A 23,794-nucleotide genomic window follows, 5' to 3' on the forward strand; every position below is an offset into this window, starting at 1 on the left:
CAAATTCATATTCATCAGCTTAAAAATCTTTACTGAATATACACTATGAGCCTTACCTGGCTCTGTGGGCTACAAAGACCAACAATTCAGAAAACTCCCTGCTATCTAGCAGACAATGATATACAAACATACATGCATCTAAATACCATGTGTGAGTCGGGTGGAGTGGCTCACACCTCTAATCCCAGCTACTTGGGAGGCTGAGCTGGGGGAAATGCTTGGGCCCAGGAGGTCAAGGCTATGGTATTTATATATGTATGTATACATATATTGATATAAATAAGTAAGTACATGCATGTCTTATATAGAACGTAAGATAGCGATGACTGTGATAATAAAACAACATGGAGGGAATAAATGTAACTGAGAGTGATAGTTACTCCTCCTTGAAAATGCTTCTTCAAGAAAACTGGTATTTAAACTGAACCTAATGACATGACAGAGAGAGCACTCTGAAAAGCAATCAGGAGGAATGAGCCCGGACAGAAGGAACAAGTTGGAAACTGTAATACAGGAAAGGGAAGTACCTAATACAGCATCCTAAAAGATCACTTTGGCTGCTATGAAATGAATGAGTTGTGAAAGGGCAAAGGTAAAAACAAGGAGCTGGTGAGGAAGCCTTTGCAGCAGTCCAGCTAGCAACAGAGATAGTGAGAAAGATAAAGACTAGAGTCAGCAACAGTTTGGATGTGGAAGATAAGGGGATGAATGAAGGAAGATTCTAGGAGCTTAGGAGATTTTCCACTTAGTTATGGATTCCAAGTTAAAAAGAACTATCTTTTTTGACCAACTGATAATGCCATGTTTACCTACTCAAGACACGGTACATAATATCACTTTTCAAGAAAACCCATCCCACCCATGGCAGCACAACCTGGTAATCTAAAAAGCTGATAAAATGACACCGTACTGATGCAATAGTGGTAAGCTGTATAATAAAGAATCTTATGCGGTTTTTTTCTCCTATAATTTCTTGAATTAAAATTTCACAGACTATACTAACTAATGGGAAAGGAAAAATAAAAAGAAGGGAAAAGAAAAGTATTTCTTAGGGAATGTCTTATTCCTAATTTAGCAGTACTAATCAGAAATCTCTCATGGATCAAAGAGAAGATGTGATGGGGAGTGAAGGTCTTCTTTAAAACCAATTGCAAAACACCTATCATTCACGGCAAGGCCTTTGTTTCCTAAAGGGAAGGTCCAAGGTTAAAAAGAAAACAAAAGATATTTCAAGAAGTAGGACAGTCCTCTTGATAGATAGAATAGGTCCTCATAATGGGTAATAGGGCCTCAGAAAAGACCCCCCAACTCCAAGAAAGAACTAGGATAGAAAGGAAGGAAACTCCTAGATGAAGGTTGTGCATCAGAATTACATAGAAATCAAACAGTACGCGTTGCTTTGTTTCGTTTCTTTATGCTCCTCTAATGTAAAGTAGTTCACTTGCCATTTGGACCCCCCTCAACCTCCCCAGAATGGAAGGTGTGGGTTTGTTGTTTTGTGCTGATGAAGCAGGGGAGAGCTCGTAAATACTAAAAAATACTAGAAATCCTAAATACTGCTTACTTGATATTGTATCCTCAAGTTCTTCCATCATATCAAAAGTAAAATAAAAAATCAATTTATCCCAAAATGATAGTTTGATTACTTAAGACGGCATCCATTAAATTTCCTCACAGAAAGTATGCCATTTTTCTTCTTAGCAAATAATCTGTAGATTGACACTTTGAAGCTGTGATTATCCTATACCCAAACAATTTTCACCCACTAGTAAAAATGAAGATTAATGATTCTTACTTTAATAATGTCTACATTGTTCACTGCAAAATGAGTAAAAAACACATAAAGACAAAGATCTTTTCCTGTCTTCTTTGTTGTTTCTGCAGTGGCTGAAACTGCCTAAAGAAACTATTGCAAACTAATAGTTATTAAGTAAATGTATTGGTTAATAATCTGAGTAGCTATAAGTCATTATTTTTACTGCTGTCATCTATTTCGCCTACGAACATATGGCTGCATTATCCACTCCACTGTGAATGGACATCCAGACTGTATCCTGTTCTATTTGTATAACAATGCTCCTTTGCATACTTTTGTACTTCTTGTCTGGAACTTTGTGTAAGAGCTTCCTAGATCTATATGTAAGAGTACAACTTCTGGATAGTATGAAACTCATATACATTATTTATTTTACAAGAGGAAATCTATTCACTTTTCTTTATCTCTGTTATTGTAACACTTAATCATAATACTTACTTACACAAACTACCAACAGTCCAGGACCCTTGAAATGGCCTACTAGCAGAACTCCCTACTACTACAGTTGCCCCCATCCAATTCACATAGTGGTTGGCAAAATTTTCTTAAGATACATATATGATAGTATCTCTCTCCTCCCTACATCTCTCATGGGTTTACATTGTACTATGAAAAAACCATAGATGTATAATGAAATAGAAATTATGAACCAAAGGATAGGAAATGTAATCAGAAGGTAGGTGGGTAGGTAGGTAATAGGAAGGTAATCAGAACACCAGAAAGGGCTATGCTAAACTTGCCCTAAGAAAACTTTTTTAAAGCCTAAAAGGCCTTAACCTAAACAAATTTGATATACCTGCCGGACTAAACATCGACACCTTTTTTTTTTTTTTAAGTGAAAGCAAGTTTATTAAGAAAGCAAAGGAATAAAAGAATGGCTGCTCCATAGGCAGAGTAGCCAACACCTTATAAATAAAGGTAACAAAATCCAAACACACAATATAACATTTACAATGCCTCTTAATCAACAATTAAGAGATATATGAAGGGGCAAAATGTGATACATATCAGAAAGAAATAGCTGACAGAAATAAACCCAGAAATGAAGACTCTTAAAACAGTTGTTAAAAATATTATTGTAAGTTACAGCTATTACAAACATGTAAAGTGATTTAGAGGAAAAAAAATACATAATGAGGAGATAAACAGAAAATAAACAATTTTTAAATTAAATTTTTAGGTATTAAAATAAAATGATTAAAAAGAAAAAGTCCAATAATGTATAAAAAGAATTATACACCATGACCAAACGGGATTTAGTCTTAGAATGCAAAGCTGGTTCAACATCCAAAAATCAATTAATGTAATCCATCACATTAACAGGCTAAAGAAGAAAAATCATATGATCATATAAATAGATGTAGAAAAAGCATTTGACAAAAATCAACACTCATTGAGTTCAGCAAACTAGGAATAAAGAGAAACTTCTTGTACTTTAAAAGCCTATAGCTAACATCATACTTAATGGCGGGAAACTAGATGCTTTCCCCCAAAATTAGGAACAACACAAGAATGTCCCATCTTACAACTCTTACTCAACATCTGACTGCAGATTCCAGCTTATGAAGGATGTCAAGAAAAGGAAATAAATAGTTAACAGACTGAGAAGGAATAAATACAACTGTCTTCACCAGTGGATAACATGATTGTCTATGAAGGAATTCCAAAAAAATCAGCAACAAAAACAAAATTCTTGGAACTAATAAGCAATAACAGCAAGGTTACAGAATACCAATTAATATACAAAAGATGACCACATTCCTATATACCAGCAGTGAACAGCTGGAATTTGAAATTAAATCATTTACATAAGCATTAAAGAAATGAAATAGGCATGAATCTTAAAATATGTACAGTGTATCCATGAGGAAAACTACAAATCTCTGATGAAAGAAATGGGTGAAAATCTAAATGTAGACATACTCCATGTTCATGGATAAGAAAATTCAGTATTGTTAAGGTATCAGTACTCCTCAACATGATCTACAGATTGAGCACAATTAAAATCAAAGTCCTAGCAAGTTATTTTGTGGATATTAACAAACTGATTCTAAAGTTTATATGGGAAGGAAAAGACCCAGAATAAGCATCACAATATTGAAGAAAAATAACAAATTCAAAAGACTAACACTACCCAACTTCAAGACTTACTGTAAAGCCACTGTCATCAAGACAGTGTGGTATTGTCTAAGACAGACAAATTATTCAAGAAACAGACTCACACAAATACAGTCAACTATACTATGACAAAGTAGCAAAGGCAATTCAATGGAGATAGTCTTTCCAAACGAAGGGTACTAGCATAACTGGATATTCATTATGCAAGAAAATTAATCTTGCCACAATCCTTATACCTTTCACAAAAATTAACTCAAAATGGATCATAGACCTAAATATTCAATGCAAAACTATAAAATTTCTAGTGAAAAACAGGAGAAAATCTAGGTGACTTTGGTTTAGCAATGAGTCTTTACATATAACACCAAAAGCACAAACCACTAAAAACGGACACATTTAACTTTATTAAAATAAAAACTTCTGCAGTGCAAATAACATTCTTAAAAGAATAAAGGGCCGGGCGCGGTGGCTCAAGCCTGTAATCCCAGCACTTTGGGAGGCCGAGGCGGGTGGATCACAAGGTCGAGAGATCGAGACCAACCTGGTCAACATGGTGAAACCCCGTCTCTACTAAAAATACAAAAAATTAGCTGGGCATGGTGGCACGTGCCTGTAATCCCAGCTACTCAGGAGGCTGAGGCAGGAGAACTGCCTGAACCCAGGAGGCGGAGGTTGCGGTGAGCCGAGATCGCGCCATTGCACTCCAGCCTGGGTGACAAGAGCAAAACTCCGTCTCAAAAAAAAAAAAAGAATAAAGATGCAGGCTGGGTATAGTGGCTCACACCTGTAATCCCAACAATTTGAGAGGCCGAGGTGGGTGGATCACCTGAGGTTGGGAGTTCAAGATCAGCCTGACCAATATGGAGAAACTCTGTCTCTACTAAAAATACAAAATTAGCCAGTGCAGTGGCACATGCCTTTCATCCAAGCTACTTGGGAGGCTGAGGCAGGAGAATCGCTTGAACCCAGGAGGTGGAGGTTGTGGTGAGCCAAGAGCATGCCACTGCACTCCAGCCTGGGCAAGGGGAGCAAAACTTCGTCTCAAAAAAGAATAAAGACACATATCCTAGACTGGGAGAAAATATTACAAAATCCGTACCTAAGAAAGAAGTTCTATCTAAAATATACAGAGCTCTTAAAACTCAACAATAAGAAAACAATCCAACTGAAAAATGAACAAAAGATTTGGACACCTCAATCAAAAAGAAACACAGATGGCAAATAATAGTATGAAAAGATGCTCAATACTGTATGTCATCAGGGAACTGCAAACTGAAGCTATCAGACACTATTATGCACCGATTAGAATGACGAAAATCCAACACACTGACAACACTAAATGGTGGCAAAGATGAAGGACACCTGAAGGAATGCCTCTGAGTTGAAATTTCTATAGCAAACACTTAAAGAACAGAAATAGAATATAAAATTTCCAACACAGTGAGGGGGGAATGGAAGGGAAAAAAATAAAATAAGAACAAGAGACTTTTTTTTTAAGTCATCATCAAAAAGAAGCCAAGAAAATGAGAAAACAGAATCCAAACAATGGAACAAACACCCCCCCAAAAAATAATTATATAAATAAAAATATAGTTTTAAATACAACATAAATGGACTAAACTGTCCAGCTAAAAGACAAGCTCCACCATGCTGAATAGAAATAAAATAAAATAAAATAAAAATCCAATCCATGCACTTGTAAGAGGCACACCTAAACCAACAGTTCACTGGCAGATGAAAAAGAAAGAATGATACATGGATAAGACAAAAATAAGCTTGTTTAGGAATACAAGTATCATAAAATTAGATTGAAAACCAAAAATTAGTCATTATGTTTTGATTGCCAAGGAGACACAATACACTGTAATATACCTATTATCTAAAAACAGGAAAGCAAGGAAAAATTGGAAAATCCACTTTTTCAAATATGGATCAATCAAATATCCAAAAATATCATAAGGCAGCTGGGCATGTGACTCAGGCCTGTAATCCCAGCACTTTGGGAGGCTGAGGCGAGTGGATTACTTAAGGTCAAGAGTTTGAGACCACCCTCACCAACATGGTAAAACCCTGTCTCTACTAAAAATACAAAAAAATTAGCCAGGTGTGGTGGCAGGCACCTGTAATTCCACCTACTCAGGAGGCTGAGGCAGGAGAATTGCTTGAACCTGGGAGGCAGAGGTTGCAGTGAGCCAAGATCGTGCCAATGCAATCCAACCTAGAGGACAGAGTAAGACTCTGTCTCAAAAAACAAACAAACAAACAAACAAACAAACAAAAAACCACTCAGGCCAGGCTGGGCCTGGCGGCTCATGCCTATAATCCCAGCACTTTGGAAGGCTGGGGTGGGCAGATGACCTGAGGTCAGGAGTTCGAGATCAGCTTGGCCAACATGGTAAAACCCCATCTCTACTAAAATACAAAAATTAGCCAGATACGGTGGTGGATGTCTGTAAGCTCAGCTACTTAGGAGGCTGAAACAGGAGAATCACTTGAACCTGGGAGGCAGAGGTTGTAGTGAGCTGAGATCGTGCCATTGCACTCAAGCCTAGGCAACAGAGTGAGACTCTGTCTCAAAAAAAAAAAAAAAAAAAAAAAAAGAATCACTAGAAGATTTGAATATCCTCATTGGTAGGTCTGACCTCTTGAGTTATCTATAAGACATTGCATATAATAATTTGAGAATATACATCATTTTCAGAAACATACAGAATACGTATTCAGAGTGACTTATTCCTTAGTCATAAAGCAATTTTCATCAAATCTGAAAGGTTTTCAATGAAAAAGATGACACTCTGACCACAAGCAATTAAATTAGAAATCAGTAATTAAAAAAAAAAAGAACCTAATTTTTTTTCAGTTATTTAGAAAGATATCACTAGGCTTGGCATGGTGGCTTACATTTGTAATCCTAGCCCTTTGGGAGGCCAAAGCAGGAGAATCAACAGAGCCCAGGAATTCAGGAACAGCCTGGGCAACATGGCATAACCCTGTCTCTGTAAAAACAACAAAAGTTAGCCAGGAGTGGTGGCATGTCCCAGCTACTCCGGTGGCTGAGGTGGGAAGATCGCTTGAGTCTACGAGGTCGAGGCTACAGGGAGCCGTGATCACACCACTGCACTCCAGCCTGAATGACACAGCAAGGCTCTATCTCAAAAAATTAAAACACATCACCAAATGACATGAGTCAAAAATCACAGCAGAAATCTGAAAATACTTAGAAATGAACAATCATGAAAAATATATACCAAAGTTATGTTAAGGACATTGCCTCAACTGTTGAAAGTATTGTCAACCAACAGCTAACTTGTCCTTGGCTTTCTGCCCCTTCCGAGGGGCAGCCCACCCCCAGTAGTTAGTTGATACAGGTATATAAAGGCTGAATTGTCTTGCCCAAACTTGGAACAACTAAGAAAGACCAACAAATATTCACAGCTCTCTAAATTATTAGCTGATGCCTTTGTTGAGAGAGAATCAATTCAACTGCTCCCTCAGCTCAGCTTCCTTCATTCCTCCTTAGGTGTTGGTCCCAAAAGTATTTCCCCCCAATAACTTCCAATGTCTACCTCCAAGGGATTCCAAGCTACGAAAAGAGGAATACATTTGGAAGGCTATTACAGTGAAGTAGGCATGGGATGACACTAACTTAAACAAAGAGAATAGTGGTAGAAATGCAGAGAAGTGGATAAATTCAATAAATATTTAGGAGATGATGGTGATAATCCACAAATTTTCAAACCACACAATGAGATATAATAGTGAACACCTCACCATGAAGAATGTCCTATTGCTGATTATCAAAATTAAGGTTTCTTTATGTCCTGCCTCTGTGATCTATGACATTGCAGACGGTGAAACCTCCATTAACCTTAGCCACTGAATAAGGATAGCATAGAACAAAATGCCTCCTTCTCAACCTACAACCTGACAGATGAGAAGCTGACATACAGAATGAAGAAAAAGTAAATCTGTTTTGTTTACAGTCACAGGGGAAGGGCAGTAAATATGTGGTACAGTCGAGCTCTGGTGAACTAATGACAACTGCACAAACTCTAATTAAATGTAGCATATTACTAGAGTTTTCCAAGGAATCTAGCTCAAAAGCTACTGAGAAATTTGGCTGCCATACATCATGTGACTATACTGAAAAATTGGTGCTGCAGATGCAAACAAGGAGGTACTTAAAAATTCAAGCAAATTGGGGAAATATAGTCTATTATCAATACAGTACTCATTTTTTTCATTTGATTATAATTTTCTACTGATTTTATTGCTCTTTAAATCACAAATAGTTATATTTAGTTTCATCGTTATCATTAGTTTTGGAGTAACATTTGAGTTGGCACATTTCAGACTAAGGTGATGCACATTTGCATCAATACTATTTAGAGTCCGTAATTATCTAGTAACTAGTAAACATATATGTGTTGGAGTCTATGATTTATTAATATCTCTACTACTACTGTACACATACACAGACTTTCCTGAATTTGTCATAAACATATATAAAAATAACTATATAAATATATTTAATAAGACTGAATCAATATTGTACCTACGTGTTACACACTAAGCAATCTAACACATGACACTATTTCTTTGGCAGAAAAAGGCAAAACTGATTTTGCCTGCCTATTACTTCTTTCTACTCAGGCAAATAAAAAATACTAGATCCCTAACTCTGCTCCAGGGATCAGAAATCAGTGCATTTCAGTGTACAGATAAGAGCAAAAGGCTTCATAGACAGGAAGTTTCCAAACAAAAAAAGCAATGTTTTTTCACATTACAATGTGTTTCCACATTCCTGTCTGACTGTTATGCACAGTCTTTTCCAACAGAGTAACAGAAAAAGGAAAGGAAAAAAAATGGTAAATACGAATGACTAACAATAAAACCAGAGAAGGAAAATGAAGGACTGAGAAAAATAAAAAGAGGCAGAAACAGCAAATTTAACAGTAAAAGACAAAAAGAGAACTTGTGAAATTATGCTTAAACCCAAATGTGCATGCTGGAATAATAAAAGAAAATATAAGCAGCCAGTGGGAAAAAAAAAAAAAAAAAGAAGAAAGCCACAGAACTCACATTCCTATCTCCCAGGGAATATCTTTCTAATCTCAAATGACCACATCACTTCAATAATAGGAAAACAGTAAAATAAACATCTCATTCTTTAATGGATTTCACAAAGATTATTTTAACGCCATTTTCTTTAACATAACTTTTCCTTTGCCATTTGTTACTCAATCTCCTTAAATATCAAATGTCTTCTCCTAAGACCAAATTGCCAAATAATTAACAAGATGTAACGTTATGAAGAAGGTATAACTTGTCATGCTTTTTCAAAGGTTTCTTCCATATAACCTTAACCCCAGAGTCACATACAACATGTGAAAATCTTTCTAAGCTGCATGAAATAAACAGACAAAATAAAAAGATTTCAGACTTAGCCATGTATTTTTATGCCTCTTAAATATGAACTACTGGTTCTATATAAGCAACATAAGCAACTTTTTAAAAAAATGTTATATTATGCCAAAAGGAAGATGAGAAAAATGGGCAAAGGAAAATAGCCAGGGCAGAAAAGAAAGGACTACCATAATCCCCACACACTAAAAAGAGACTGAGCAGAGGCCATCAGAAGACTAATATAATGAAAAGTCAAATGTGAGAGCCAGACTTTCAAAAAATGTAAGATGTCATGGGAAGAGGTTAGTGTAAAGGCAATAAGGTTCAGTAAAAGACTTTCAGAGGGCGGTGGGAGAAAGAAAATAAAAAAGACCTTCATACATTTGAATCTCAGATTCCTACAAAATTCCACTAGTACAGCCTAATGAACACAAGGACAGCCTACAAAAATTGATGACTAGCAGTCATTATCAAGTACATATTGAATTTATTTGAATAATCCTAGATCTTTCTTTTCTTTCAATTACCTATTCTGCTGAAAGTTTATCATGTTTTGCTTAATATTCCTTCTTTTTTCCAGGTATTTCTATTATAAAATTGAAGATTAAGTGGGGAAAGAGAAAATTACAGTTAAATTCTGGTTTATAAATATTATAAAAGAACTTTAAAATATGTGATTGCTTAATTCATTTCTATATACACACACACATATATATATACACACACAAACACACACATTTTTATTTTCATCCAGTCACCAAATAACAACTTGCTGAATATATACTCTATAACAAGCATTAAGTATTAGAAATACAAAGAAAACTAACTCATGGTCAATTTTATTATAAAATAGTAACCAGCCAGATGAGGTGGCTCACACCTATAATGCCAGCACTTCAGGAGGCTGAGACAGGTGGATCACTTGAGGTCAGGAGTCTGAGACTAACTTGGCCAGCATGGTGAAACCCTCTCTCTACTAAAAATACAAAAATTAGCCAGGCGTGCTGGTATGTGCCTGTAGTCCCAGCTACTTAGGGGCTGAGGCAGGTGAATCATTTCAACTCAGGGGGCAGTGAGCTGAGATTGTGCCACTGCTTTCCAGCCTGGGCAACAGAATGAGACTCTGTCTCAAAAAAAAAAAAAAAAACCACGACCAGCACAACAAAAATTTTACTATAAAATAGCAACCAAATTAATATAAAGCAATCATTTGCAAAGAAAAATAAAATGTATGTATTGCAGAGAATCCTATACTGTTTTAAGAAAAGAGCAATCCATCAACATAAATCAGTACACGTTGCGTAAAATATTTCTATATCAAACTAAGTCTTGGAAACATTGTAAGTGAAGTTCAACACTTTATGAGATATTGCTCCTGTTATATTTTCTTCTTAACAATTATTTTAACTCAATCATCACTCCTTCCCCCTTTCTTTTAATAGTTACTGGAGAAAAATGTGCATTATATTGTCATTGGGTAGAATGGTCAGTATATATCCATAAAATCTAATTAGTATGTAGTGCTATTCAAGTCCTCTATTCCCTCCCTTACTGATTTCTCTAGATGTTGTATCCATTACTTATAGTGTGCTATTAAAGTCTCCAACTATTACTGAAGAATTAGTCTGTTTCTCCCTTCAATTCTGTCAGTTTATCTGAAATATTTTAGGGCTATGTTTTCTGGTGCATATATATTTATAATTGTTCATCAATATATAATGACCTTCTTTGTCTCTTATAACAGTTTTGGACTTAAGGTTTATTTTGTCTGACATTAGTATGCCACCCAACTCTCTTTTGGTTACTATTTTCATGGGATATCTTTTTCCATCCTTTCATTTTCAACCTATTTGTGTCTCTGCATCTAAAGTGAGTTTCTCATAGGCAGCATATAGTTGGGTCACATTTATTTTATCCATTCGTTCTTCTGCCACAATAAGATATTACTTTACACACACACTGAGCTGGCAATAATAGTTTTCCTTATAAAAGAAAGAAAGAAACAAATGATGATGAGGATATGAAGAGATTGAAACTCTTATACATTCTTGGTAGAAATGGAAAATGGGATAGCCACCATGGAGAATAGTTTGCTAGTATCTCAAAATGTTATACATAGAATTACCATTTAACTCAGCAATTTCACTTCTAAGAATATACCCAAAATAATTGAAAACAGGTATTCAAACAAATATATAGACATAAATGTTCAAAGCAGTATCATTTACAATAGCCAAGAGGTAAAACCAATCCAAATGGCCATCTATAGATGAATAAACGGATAAACAAGGCCAGGCACAGTGGCTCATGCCTATAATCCCAGCACTCTTAGAGGCCAATGTGGGTGGATCGCTTGAGCCCAGGAACTCAAGACCAGCCTAGGTGATGTGGTAAAACCCCATTTCTACAAAAAAAAATACAAAAATGAGTTGGGCATGGTGGCACACATGTGTAGTCCCAGCTACTCAGGAGGGTACTAGAGCCCAGGAGATTGAAGCTGCAGTGAGCTGGGATCACACCACTGTACTCTATCCTGGGCAACAGAGCAAGACCCTATCTCAAAAAAATAAAAAATAAACAAAATGTGGTATGCACATACAATGGAGAATTATCTAACTGTAAAAAGGAATAAATGGCAGAACATGGATGAACCTTAAAAACACTATTCTATGTGAAAGAAACCAGACACAAAAGTCCATACGTCATGATTCCATTTAGATGAAATATCCCCAGAATAAGTACCATAGAGACAGAAAGTAAATTAATGGCTGTCAGGAACTGGATGAAAGGAAAATAAGAAGTAAATACTAATGAGTACAGAATTTCTTTGAGGAATAATGAAGACGTTCTCAAATTAGATAGTGATTACAGTTACAAACCCTGTAGATATATCAAAAATCACTGAATTGTGCACTTTGAAATGTTGAATTCTATAGTATTAAAAATTTATCTTAATTTAAAAAAATCTAATATTTAGTAGAAAAATCTGAACAGGTTACCTCCAGGGCCAAAGGGTGGGTGAGAACTGACTTGGAAGGATCATGTGGGAACTCTCTAGGGCAGGCGTCCCCCTGAGGCCATTTATCCGCCCCCCCCCCCCCCCGCACTTCAGGAAGGGGCACCTCTCTTTCACTGGTGGTCAGTGAGAGGAGCACAGTATGTGGCGGCCCTCCAACGGTCTGAGGGACAGTGAACTGGCCCCCTGTGTAAAAAGTTTGGGGACGCCTGCTCTAGGGTAACAGTATGTTCAGCATCTTGGTGGGGTTCCAATTACATACATGTATATGTCAAAATCAACAAATGGAGACTTAAGATTTCTTCATATTATATTGTGTGCAAATTTGGCATCAAAATAACAAAACTGTATACAAATACTGAATTCAATTAATAACACATATGTTGAAGTATTTAAAGGAACATATACTGGTTGTGCAATTTACTCTGAAATGCAACAAAAATAAAATGGATTAGTGTATTAACAGGTAAGTGATAAAGCAAATCTAGAAAAAGATAAATAGTGGGATCTTGGTGTTGGCTATAAAGGTATAAACTGTAAAAAGTTCTTTCCAAATGCTGTACGATTGAAAGTTTTCAAAATAAAATATTTGGGGGGAAGTTAATGAATAAGAAAAATATCTGCAAGTCATGAATACTATACAGAAATTCAGAAAATAGTTGTAAGACAGAATGGGTGGCAGTATTAGAGCATCTTCTCTTGAAGACATGATATTCAGGCTAAGATATGAAAGATAGCAGGGAGCTATTTATGTGAAGACATCAGCAAGAGTCTTCTAGGTCCCACCATCTCCCTTCACCTTGTAAAAGGAAAAAAAAAAAAAAAAAAACAACCAACTTATCCTAAGGCCCTGAAATGTTCTGTGTTCAAGTAAGCCAATGTGACTGAAGTACAGTAGGCAAAGAAGGGAATAGTATAAAATAAGCCTGGAGAGAAAGGGAGGTGTCAGATCCCATGGGGATAAAGAATTGTGATTTTTATCTAAGTTCAATGGCGTCATCACAGAATTTAAGACAGAAATGGGCTGGGATGAGATGAAATGTGTCCTTGTTTAAAGATTTTAAATATCTCGCTGCTGTCAGTTAAGCGAAGTGTTGAAGAAAAGAAGCAAAGAAACTATTGTCATAGTCCCTGGAAAAGACAGTCGTTTTGAGGAGAGTGGTGAATGAAGATAGTGTATATAAGATGTATTTTGAATGATGAACTGACAATACCTATTGATGTATTTACAAAGGATGATGAGAAAAAGAGGCATCCAGGAGAGACTATGAGTTTTGGCCTGACTGAAAGGGGTGGCATTTACTGAGATGTGGAAATTCTGGGAGAAGTAGTTTGTAGTATGGCAGACTTGTGGATCAAAAAAAAGTTTTTATTTAAATTGGGCATGATTTGTGATTGTGAGAAAGACAAGCAAAGGAAAAGAATCTGAATAATTTGGAAGTTGTTAAAAGACAGGTTTTGGATTTACAATTTCTTTTCCTTTCACAAATCAATCTTGACTTGATTGTATTAAGGACCTTTGGTCCAGCAAAAAGATCAAACTTCAACAGAAACCAGGCTCATTGATTACTGCTGTCTATCACTGAGGTTAAAGACAAACTGAAGATCAATAGCTCTGTATCTCTAAACTTAGATAGGTCCAAAGAAAAAATCAGGAACAAGAATGAGGGAAACCAGGTAGTCCAAAAAACAAATATATACAAGTAACATCTTAAGTCTTAACAGTCTCTCACCTCATCAAGGATAGGAGACTGTCTGCTTCTTCAATTCCACATATAACACACTTAAGTACCTTACAGTATTTTACACAAAGCAGTCGCTCAAATTTTAGCTGCCATACTCTAATCCCATTAGTTTAGACAAAGTAAAATAAAAAGTCTGCGGTCTTTGGAACCAAATAAACCTAAATTTAAACCAGGGTCCACCACTCAATGGTTCCTGACCTTGAGCAAATTACTTACCATTCCCAAACATTAGTTTCCTTAAATGTAAGTGAAAATAATTAAACCCAAGAATTAGCATTAGAAACAACATTTCCGAAGTGTCTGGCCTAAGGAAGAAATGCTCCATAAACTGGAGCTACCATTATATGAAGGGCACTTAATTCATCGAGGCCCAATGCAGTGAATTTTCCTACTTTGGCAGCACAGATTCATGTTTCCAGAAGAAAAGCAAACACATGAGAGAAGAGGAAATCACATAAAACTGGATGAATTTCATTTTCATCACATAACACAGAAAGAAGTAAAAGACAGAAATCTATGAATAGGTATAACACATGAACAATCAACACCTTACAAATAGATAGGTTCAAAGGTTTAATTATAATTCAATTGTTTAGAACTAGAAACACATTTTCCCACGAAATCATAACCATAGTTAAAATGTGATATATCTCAATAAAATCAGTAGTAAAAAACTTATAAAATATCAAATAATACAGAAAGCCAACAGACTTTAATAAAACATAATTTATTTTAGAAACTAGCACTTCAAGGAAAAGATTTTATGTGAGGCTTCTGGGGTGATTCAGAAGAAATTTTCAGGAAAATTCCAAAAGCTTTATAAGAGCTGATGACCCTAGTTCTTTATAGTTTATTTTACCTCGAATTTTACGGCTTCCTTTTCTTTCAGTATAAGCAAAACACTAGTACTCTTATACTTAATAGCCATGATTGCTATCATTTATTTCACAAGTGAGAGCGAGTAACTGGGCAAGAACTAGAAGAAAGATAGGAAAGAGGAAGGAGTCATACAGGATGTGGCCAAGTGCAAAGAAAAGAGACCTTAGATTAGATTAGGTAACCTTAGTAGGAAAAAAATAAAATGAAAAGGAGTTAAAGCACAGCATTAAAATATCGAAGGAGGAAAGCAAAGTGATGAGAACTGGTTAGAGAGAGGCCCGTCATGATGAACAGGTTATCTTAAAGACCACAGGTTATAACAAAAGCGTAAGATGGCCAGGTGTGTTGGCTCATACCTGTAATCTCGGCACTTTGGGAGGCTGAGGTGGGCAGATCACCTGAGGTCAGGAGTTCAAGACCAGCCCGGCCAACATGGTAAAATCCCTGACTCTACTAAGAATAAAAAAAAAAAAAAAAAATTAGCTGGGCATGGTGGTGCATGCCTATAATCCCAGCTACTTGGGAGGTTTTTCTTCTAATCCCTTTTTTTTTTCTTTTTTATTAGATGGAGTCTTGCTGTTGCCCAGGCTGGAGTGCAGTGGCACGATCTCAGCTCACTGCAAACTCTGCCTCCTGAGTTCAAGCAATTCTCCTGCCTCAGTCTCCAGAGCAGCTGGAACTACAGGTGCATACCACCACACCCAGATAATTTTTCTATTTTTAATAGAGACGGGGTTTCACCATGTTGGCCAGGCTGGTTTCGAACTCCTAACCTTGTGATCCACCCACTTCAGCCTCCCACAGTGCTGGGATTACAGGCATGAGCCACCGTGTCCAGCCTCTAATCCCTTTTTTAAATTTCCCTAAGTTTCTCTAAATATTGCCCTTTTTTATGCAGATACTATATCCAATGAGGTTAATAATATCTAAACTAGAACTAGAAAAGAAGCTTTTTAAATGTAAAGGCATCTGACAGGATGAAATTAAACTATTTTTGAAAACTATCCTCAAAAGCCAGTAGGTATATTATATGCCTCTCAGGCAATGAGGAACACCAGTGGTTTCAAACCATGAACAGAAACTTTTGATTTTTCTCAACAAAGAAATCACAGAATCAGTTCCATACAGTCCAATTTATTTAGCAGTCTCGCAAATGTTCCTATGAAATACTGAAATGTGTTTTGAAATGTTGATGATTCTGAAAACACATTAATAAAGAGATGAGGCAATCAGATAACATGGGATTTTCTATGGTCTGGTCTTAAATCCAGGACCTTTATCAGTAAGATAGATTTTTGCAAAGCAAACAACAAAACACAATTAATGACGAGCAAAGTCCAAATAATTTAGACAGAACCAACTAGAAACGAGGATGCAATAAGCCAAGCTGCTTTTCAGGTCACTAAAGACCTGCTAAGCCAGACTGTCCCATTTGCAAAGAATACACTTATTAGTAGAAGCGATCACTTCCAGACCAATAAGGCATTTCTATATATCGCAACAATATAAACTCTGCCAAATCAAATGCTTTCTTGAGGCAGTAAATAGATCTAAATAATCTTAATGAGAAAACAGGCCTATAGAAATGCTTGAGTGGTGTGATGAGATGCTTGGACTGAGGAGTGCAGGAATGCTGAGAAGATGCTGGGATTGCTGATTACAAGCATTACCCAATTTCTTTCACCTCTGTACAAATTTCTGTCAAATATATACAATCACTGACTTGATTTTAAACCTGTAAAGTTATTTAATGTTTGTTTTTTTTTTTTTTTTTTTTTTTTTTTGAGACAAAGGTCTCATTCTGTCGCCAAGCACCAGGCTGGAGTGCAGTGGTGCGATCTCGGCTCACTGCAATCTCCGCCTCCTGGGTTCAAGCAATTCTCCTGCCTCAGCCTCCCGAATAGCTAGGACTACAGGCATGCGCCACCACACCCAGCTAATTTTTGTATTTTTAGTAGAGACAAGAGTTTCACCATGTTGGCCAGGATGGTCTTGATCTCTTGACCTCGTTATCTGCCTGCCTGGGCCTCCCAAAGTGCTGGGATTACAGGCATGAGCCACCGTGCCTGGCCATTTAACAATATTATTGTTAATCCATAACAGCATGCCCTTACACATTTTCTCAATTAGCATATACCAAAAATAGTTCTCATGAGCACCAAGAATATGTTTAAAATTAAAAAGTTGGGAAACACTGCCCAAATACAAGTATATGTAAAACAGCCACTAAAAAGTCCTCCAGTCTACCTTTTATTACAATTCAGAACATTCAGTTGTAATTTACCTATTTATTTTATCTTTCCCATCTAGCAGGATTCAGTTGATACCTAACATCTTAGAAAAAGGCAAAAACTTAAAAGAACTATGTCAAATGTGGTATCTTCATTTTAATCCAAATGTCCTTAATTTTAACAAACCACATTCAACTATGTACATATAAATTGACATTAAACTTATATCCAATCTTAAGAATTCTTAAGACAATTCCTTCTTTGAATTGGCCTGTGATTTCATCTTACAAAAGAGCTATGGGTAGTTAAGGTCAAATTACTTTTTAAAGTCTCCTTTAATAATAGAATTTGGCAATTCAACTGATAAATTCTTCCAGAGCAACAAGTAATCAAAACCTAAAACTATTAAAATATTATTTGCTCTATGGGAATTACATATTACATGTTGACTCAACCGTGTCTACTGAAAGACACAGAAACCCTACCAAAGTTAATTTAAGGACTTACCAATTTCCCTTGCAATTCTGACAGCTTCTTCTGCATCCTGTAAAAGCAGGAAATGAGACTCAACATTAATCCCATGAGGCATTGCACAATGTCTTTAGGGCAGTCATATATTGCACTACTGTCTCCTCCGATTCATTTAATGTTCTATTTTACAACCTTCTAACCCTTTTCATTCAGAGAAATGTAAAATTAATACCATAAGTGGAATGTAAATTCTACCTCATCATTATTATATTAAGAAACTCAAAGCAGTTGAAATGAGCTGGCAGGAAGCACTACTAGAATTGCCAATGATTTGGTGCAGTTGCCGGAATTTAACGGCAGAATTTAGATGTTTACAATCAATACTGAATCATAAATCAGGTCATTAAAGCTTGTCCGCAGCCAGCTTGTTTCTGTCTATTATGTGTCATGTTTTCCTAAATTCTGTCAGCAGGGGGAGTTGATTCTCTATTGTTTGGGAGTAGTTGATTGATTTTCCAGAAATATAAAGGTAATTTCCAGTACCCACAGGAATTACAAATTGTTCCAAAAAATCCCTTTGGTAATCTACATTACCTTTTCTGTTCTACTTTTTTCTTTTGTCTTTTTTTAAGGTATATATTTTATCTCTACAATTGTACCTTGTTACATAAATTAAAATTTTAATTTCAATGAACCAACTACTGGAGAAAAAAACTCCAAAAAGCCAAAGAAAGAAAATGCCTTCCTAAACAGTAAGAGGTAAGAGTTTATCCATTTAAGGATTAGTTATTGCTAAATATTAACCAGTGCCACTTCTACCTCTAAGAAGCTGAAAAGACAAAAAATTCCCTTGAATCTTACTAATTTCACTGATCATTAACCCACACCTAACACATCCAACACAGGACACTCCTGAACCATTTCCCCAAATAACAATAAAGATAATGTTTAAATATAACCCTCCTTCGTGTGTGTGTGTGTGTGTGTGTGTGTGTGTGTGTGTAAGTGTAATTCAGTGACACGAACTAAAGTATCACAAAGACTGACAATATTGTTTTGAAACCACAGCTGGTAAGTATGACTACATTTTTAGAAAATGACTAAATATGCTGAAGTGAAGCCCAGTGTTTGCTAAGCTTTTAAGCTAATACATTTAAAATGTAGAACAACCATGTCAGAATCCTCCCAGAAATCGGGGAGAAGGGGGATGTTTATAACTGGTTCACTTATGTCTAATAAAAAAAAAAAATCTTCCTTAAAGGTCTTCAGTACCTAATAACATCCCCTGAATAAGGAGGTTGGAAAGGGAAGTTGTCAGAAAAATTTAATTTCCTTTCATTAGCCAGTCTGCTCCACAAATAGGTGCTTGTTAAGTTCAAAGCAGTCCTGAAAGCAACATCAGTTTTAAGTTTTTTTTACTCCAAGCAGTCACATCTGCTAATGAGATTTTCCAAGTAACAATTGTTTTCAAGTCAGAGATAAATCTATACCTCCCACCCTATGCCTTCTAAAATCAAGGTTTACTGCTTTATTACACCTTGCTGTTTTCGCTGACCCTACATTCTCCAAATTTTAGCTTAAAGGGATAAAAATCCATGAAAAGGGTCATTTAAGAATGTTAGTGGTTTCCACACATTGAGTTGGAAGGTTCTTTGTTCCAGCCAGTGACAGTTATTGGAGAATACTTCCCCTTAATAGCCTCTCTGTCAGGAAGTGTTAAACCTGCCAAATGCGAACAATTAGTGCCTCTTGAACAAAATACAGGAAGAGTGATGGCTGATGAAGAATGGATTATAATAAACCTAGAAGGAAACTTTAACATTTCTTTTCTTTCCAATGTGATGAGAGAAAATAACCTGCTATCTAAAAAGTTTATCGCTTCAGAGAACAGTCAAGTTTTAAAAGGTAAGTCAAAAATTCATTAGTCATATTTTGTCCCTTATTTTTATGTAAGTGTTACAGTTGTGTGCGTGGATATATAAAGCCATATCTATCTCTCACATAGCAAACTAAAAATTCCACTGTCACAAAACTAACACTTCCATAGAATGCCACAAAGCAATCCTATCTTTCAACTTAACAGTATGCTTAAGTTTTCTTACTATGAAAATCAAATTCTACTCAATCAACTTTCAAATAAAATCAAACTGCCTTAAAAGTTAACTTTTCACTTATCACTCATTCATCCAAAAATATTTTACTGAGGACCTATTATGCACTGGACATTTAAAATTAAAAGCTCTATTACATGTTCAATAATAAACTACTAAATATTATACATTCAGCTCCAATATGGTCTTTCAGAACATAAAGTTTTATTATCTGGCTCTACAAACTTACTTTTGAAGAGATAAAAAGCCCTATATAGCTCCAAATTCACTGGCACTAAGTGACATCACACTGTAAAGTTTCCCAATAACATCGTAAGTTTAAATTTTTTAAATAAAACTCTGAATTAACTTTAAAAAGACCAAAAATCATCACCAAAAATGGGCAAAAGATTAAATTAAAAGTTCACACAAAAACAGTTCCAAAAGGATAATATCTATGCTCAGCCTTGGTCATATTTACAGAAATACAAATTAAAACAATGAGATCTCACTTTTCATCTAGCAAATTAAAATCTGATAACGGCCAGGATGACAAAGTTAAATACGAAGTTTTGCTCTTGTTGCCCAGGCTGTAGTGCAATGTCACGATCTTGGCTCACCACAACCTCCATCTGCTGGATTCAAGCAATTCTCCTGCCTCAGCCTCCCAAGTAGCTGGGATTACAGGCATGAGCCATCACGTCCAGCTATTTTTTTTTTTTTTTTTTTTTTTGTATTTTTAGTAGAAACAGGTTTTCTCCATGTTAGTAAGGATGGTCTGGAACTCCTGACCTCAGGTGATCCACTCGTCTTGGCCTCCCAAAGTTTTGGGATTACAGATGTGAGCCACCGCACCCAGGCGGTGCAATTTTTTTTTTTTTTTTTTTTGAGACGGAGTTTCACTCTTGTTACCCAGGCTGGAGTGCAATGGCACGATCTCGGCTCACCGCAACCTCCGCCTCCTGGGTTCAGGCAATTCTCCTGCCTCAGCCTCCTGAGTAGCTGGGATTATAGGCATGCGTCACCATGCCCAGCTGATTTTTTGTATTTTTAGTAGAGACGGGGTTTCACCAACGTTGACCAGGATGGTCTCGATCTCTTGACCTCGTGATCCACCCGCCTCGGCCTCCCAAAATGCTGGGATTACAGGCTTGAGCCACCGTGCCCGGCCGGTGCAATATTTTTAAAAGAAATTGTCAGTCTGGCACAGTAGCTCACAGCTGTAATCTCAGCACTCTAGGAAGCTGAGGTGGGCAGATCACTTGAAGTCAGGAGTTCGAGACCAGCCTGGCCAGCATGGTGAAATCCCATCTCTACTAAAAATACAAAAATTAGCTGCGTGTGGCAGCAGGCACTCCCAGCCACTCGGGAGGCTGAGGCAGGAAAACTGCTTGCGCCCAGGAGGCAGAGGTTGCCGTGAGCCAAGATTACACCACTGCACTCCAGTCTGAATGACAAAAGGACATTCTGTCTCAAAAAGAAACACACACACACACATACACACACACACACACACACACACACACACACACACACACACACACACAGAAATTGTCAGTATCTATCAAAAGTTTGAAGTTTTGTTCCTGAAATTTTACTCCTGGGCAGTCATTCTACAGAAATAATAAACACATGAATGGACACAGAGAGAAATATAAAGAAATCCATTATTTTAAATTCATTGGCAGTGTTTCGATAAGAAAAAAATTCTGAAAAACAATTTTATAGGCCTTCAATAAGGGACTGGTACACCCATAAAATGAAATATTGGCCTTTAAAAAGAATGTAGTTGATCTAGATGTTCTTAGTCTTTTACTTATACAATAATTCAGTAAGTATCTACCCAGCAACACTCCATGAAATAGAGTTTCTGCCCTCATGCAGCTTATTACAAACTAATGAGAGAAACAGAAAAAAAAAAAAAACGAATCAATTGGTAAGTAAAATAAATGTTACACAGGAACAAAGAAAACTAAGGCAAGAATACTAGGGAGAACTTGTTTCAGACAGGCTGCTCAGAAAGGGCTCTTCTGGAATAAAATTTTAAACCTAAGGATAAAGACATCTAGCCAGGCCAGGCACAGTGGCTCACACGTGTAATCCCAGCACTTTGGGAGGCCAATGTAGGAGGATCACATGAGGTTAGGAGTTTGAGACTAGCCTGGGCAACACGGCAAGATCCTTGTTTCTATAAAAAAAATATGGTGGGACCTGTAGTCCCAACTACTTGGGAGGCTAAGGCAGGAGGATTGCATCACACACACACACACACACACACACACACGCACACACACACGCACACACACCCCTAGCTACCATGGAAAGATCAGGAAGAAAAGACACTAGACAGAGGGAACCTCATATACAAAAACCCTAGATGAGGAAGCAATTTAATAGGGAAAGAGTATCAGGCAGCTAAGCTGAAACACAGTAAGAAAGCAGCAGCAAAGCACAAGATGAGGACGCATGGACAGCATGGCCCTGTTCTGGCCAGGCCTTATGGGATTTGGTACAGGGTCTGAGATGCCTTGGTTCTATGAGCAGCAATGATGAACAACAATAAGGTTTTAAGAGAATCACTCTTACAATGTAAAGATAAGCAAAATAAAATATATACTGGGGGTGGGGATAGCAAGTAGGAGTATACAGAGTATGACCTTACCAACATTAAGACAGAAATATTATTTGAATGCACAGGAAAGTTTTATACATAGACAGCTACAGAAACCCAAATTACTGCTCAAAAGTAGGCTAGAGAGCTGAGTGTGGTAACTCCCACCCAGGCGGGAAGATCGCTTGAGCACAGAAGTTCAGTACCAACCTGAGCAACATCTGGATATCCTGTCTATATTAAAAATAAATAAATAAATAAATTTAGAAGGTAGGATTAGAAGTTGTAGGAAAAGGGAAATTTAAGATTGTATACTCTTAGGTACACACTGAACTTTTTTACCATAAGTATCATAATTCCATACTTCACATTTTCATAGTTTAAAAATTAAATTAGCCATGACTTTAGTTGTTTTTTTTTTTAATTATTAATGATTTCAAGAGCATTAAATGTTATCAAAACAAACTAGGATTCCCCACAATCCACTTAAGCTTTTCATGACATCCCATTGCTTCAAAACCAAGTTTGAACTCCGTAGGCTGGTTTCAATACTTGATCCTGCCTGCCTAGGCATGAGTCTCGGCCCCAGCCCTTTTCATCTCCCACCTTACCCTGTAGCCCAAGGCCCAGGAAGTCTCCCCAGCCTCGAGCAACCTCAGTTCAGCCAGGCTCAGCCAGGAACTCCCTCCCCTTTCACCAAACCAGTTCTTATTACAATAGGCCCGATTCTGGGCCCTGAAAACACAGGATGGAACAAGAAAGGCATCACCTTGGCCGACAGGTAATTTACAGGCTGGTGGAAAAGACAAACCTTAAATATGGTGACACAGCAGCTAAGGAATGATTATGTGGTCCATGTTATGCAGAAATTTCACAGAGGGCATGTGACACCAGGGGATCTCTAATTCAAAAATAGATTCCTGAAAACTTTCTAGGGCATGGTGACTGAAAGGAGCAAATAAAAGCATAGGGAAAAACAGAGTGTCTGGGACCTAAAGAGAGAGGCTAGGGGGAAGTAGGGCCTCACAGCCACATGAAAGAGACTGAACCACAACCTCAGAGTAAGGAAATGAAGGGCTCACTCTGGCTGCAGGCTGGAGAATTCTGGCATAGCATCTGCACTGTCCACACTCAGCACGTACCTCCCTAGCCCTTTAAAATGTAAGCTCCATAAAGACAGAAACCTCTGTCCAGCTGGTTCCAGTTAGGTATTTCGAATCCCGAGCACAGTGCCTGGCAAGTTGTTATTCAATCAATAGTTGTTGGAAAAATAAACGAAGGAATGAACAAACAAATGAACACTTTGAGCAGCAAGAAGGATCTGAAGAGTTGGGCTGGGAGGCAGTAGTCTAGGTGATAGGAAAATGACCACTTCCTCCCAGAGTCCAGGGTGGCATGCTTCCAGTTTCAA

General features: G+C 37.0%; 1 protein-coding gene across 7 annotated transcripts in view; it reads right to left on the reverse strand.

Moving 5' to 3' along the window:
- PCCA (propionyl-CoA carboxylase subunit alpha) overlaps positions 1-23,794 on the reverse strand; it is a 445,241-nt gene that overhangs the window by 285,163 nt on the left and 136,284 nt on the right. For all 7 annotated transcript variants that reach the window (XR_012514288.1, XR_012514289.1, XR_012514290.1 and 4 more), the window contains one exon: positions 17,719-17,755. Coding sequence is in view for 3 of the 7 variants with exons in the window: in XM_003928223.3 (XP_003928272.1) it covers positions 17,719-17,755 (37 nt within the window). In the remaining 4 variants the exon portion in view is untranslated. The remainder of the gene's footprint in view (positions 1-17,718; positions 17,756-23,794) is intronic.

Source organism: Saimiri boliviensis, chromosome 16, assembly GCF_048565385.1.
Source record: "Saimiri boliviensis isolate mSaiBol1 chromosome 16, mSaiBol1.pri, whole genome shotgun sequence".
Lineage (NCBI taxonomy): Eukaryota > Metazoa > Chordata > Mammalia > Primates > Cebidae > Saimiri > Saimiri boliviensis.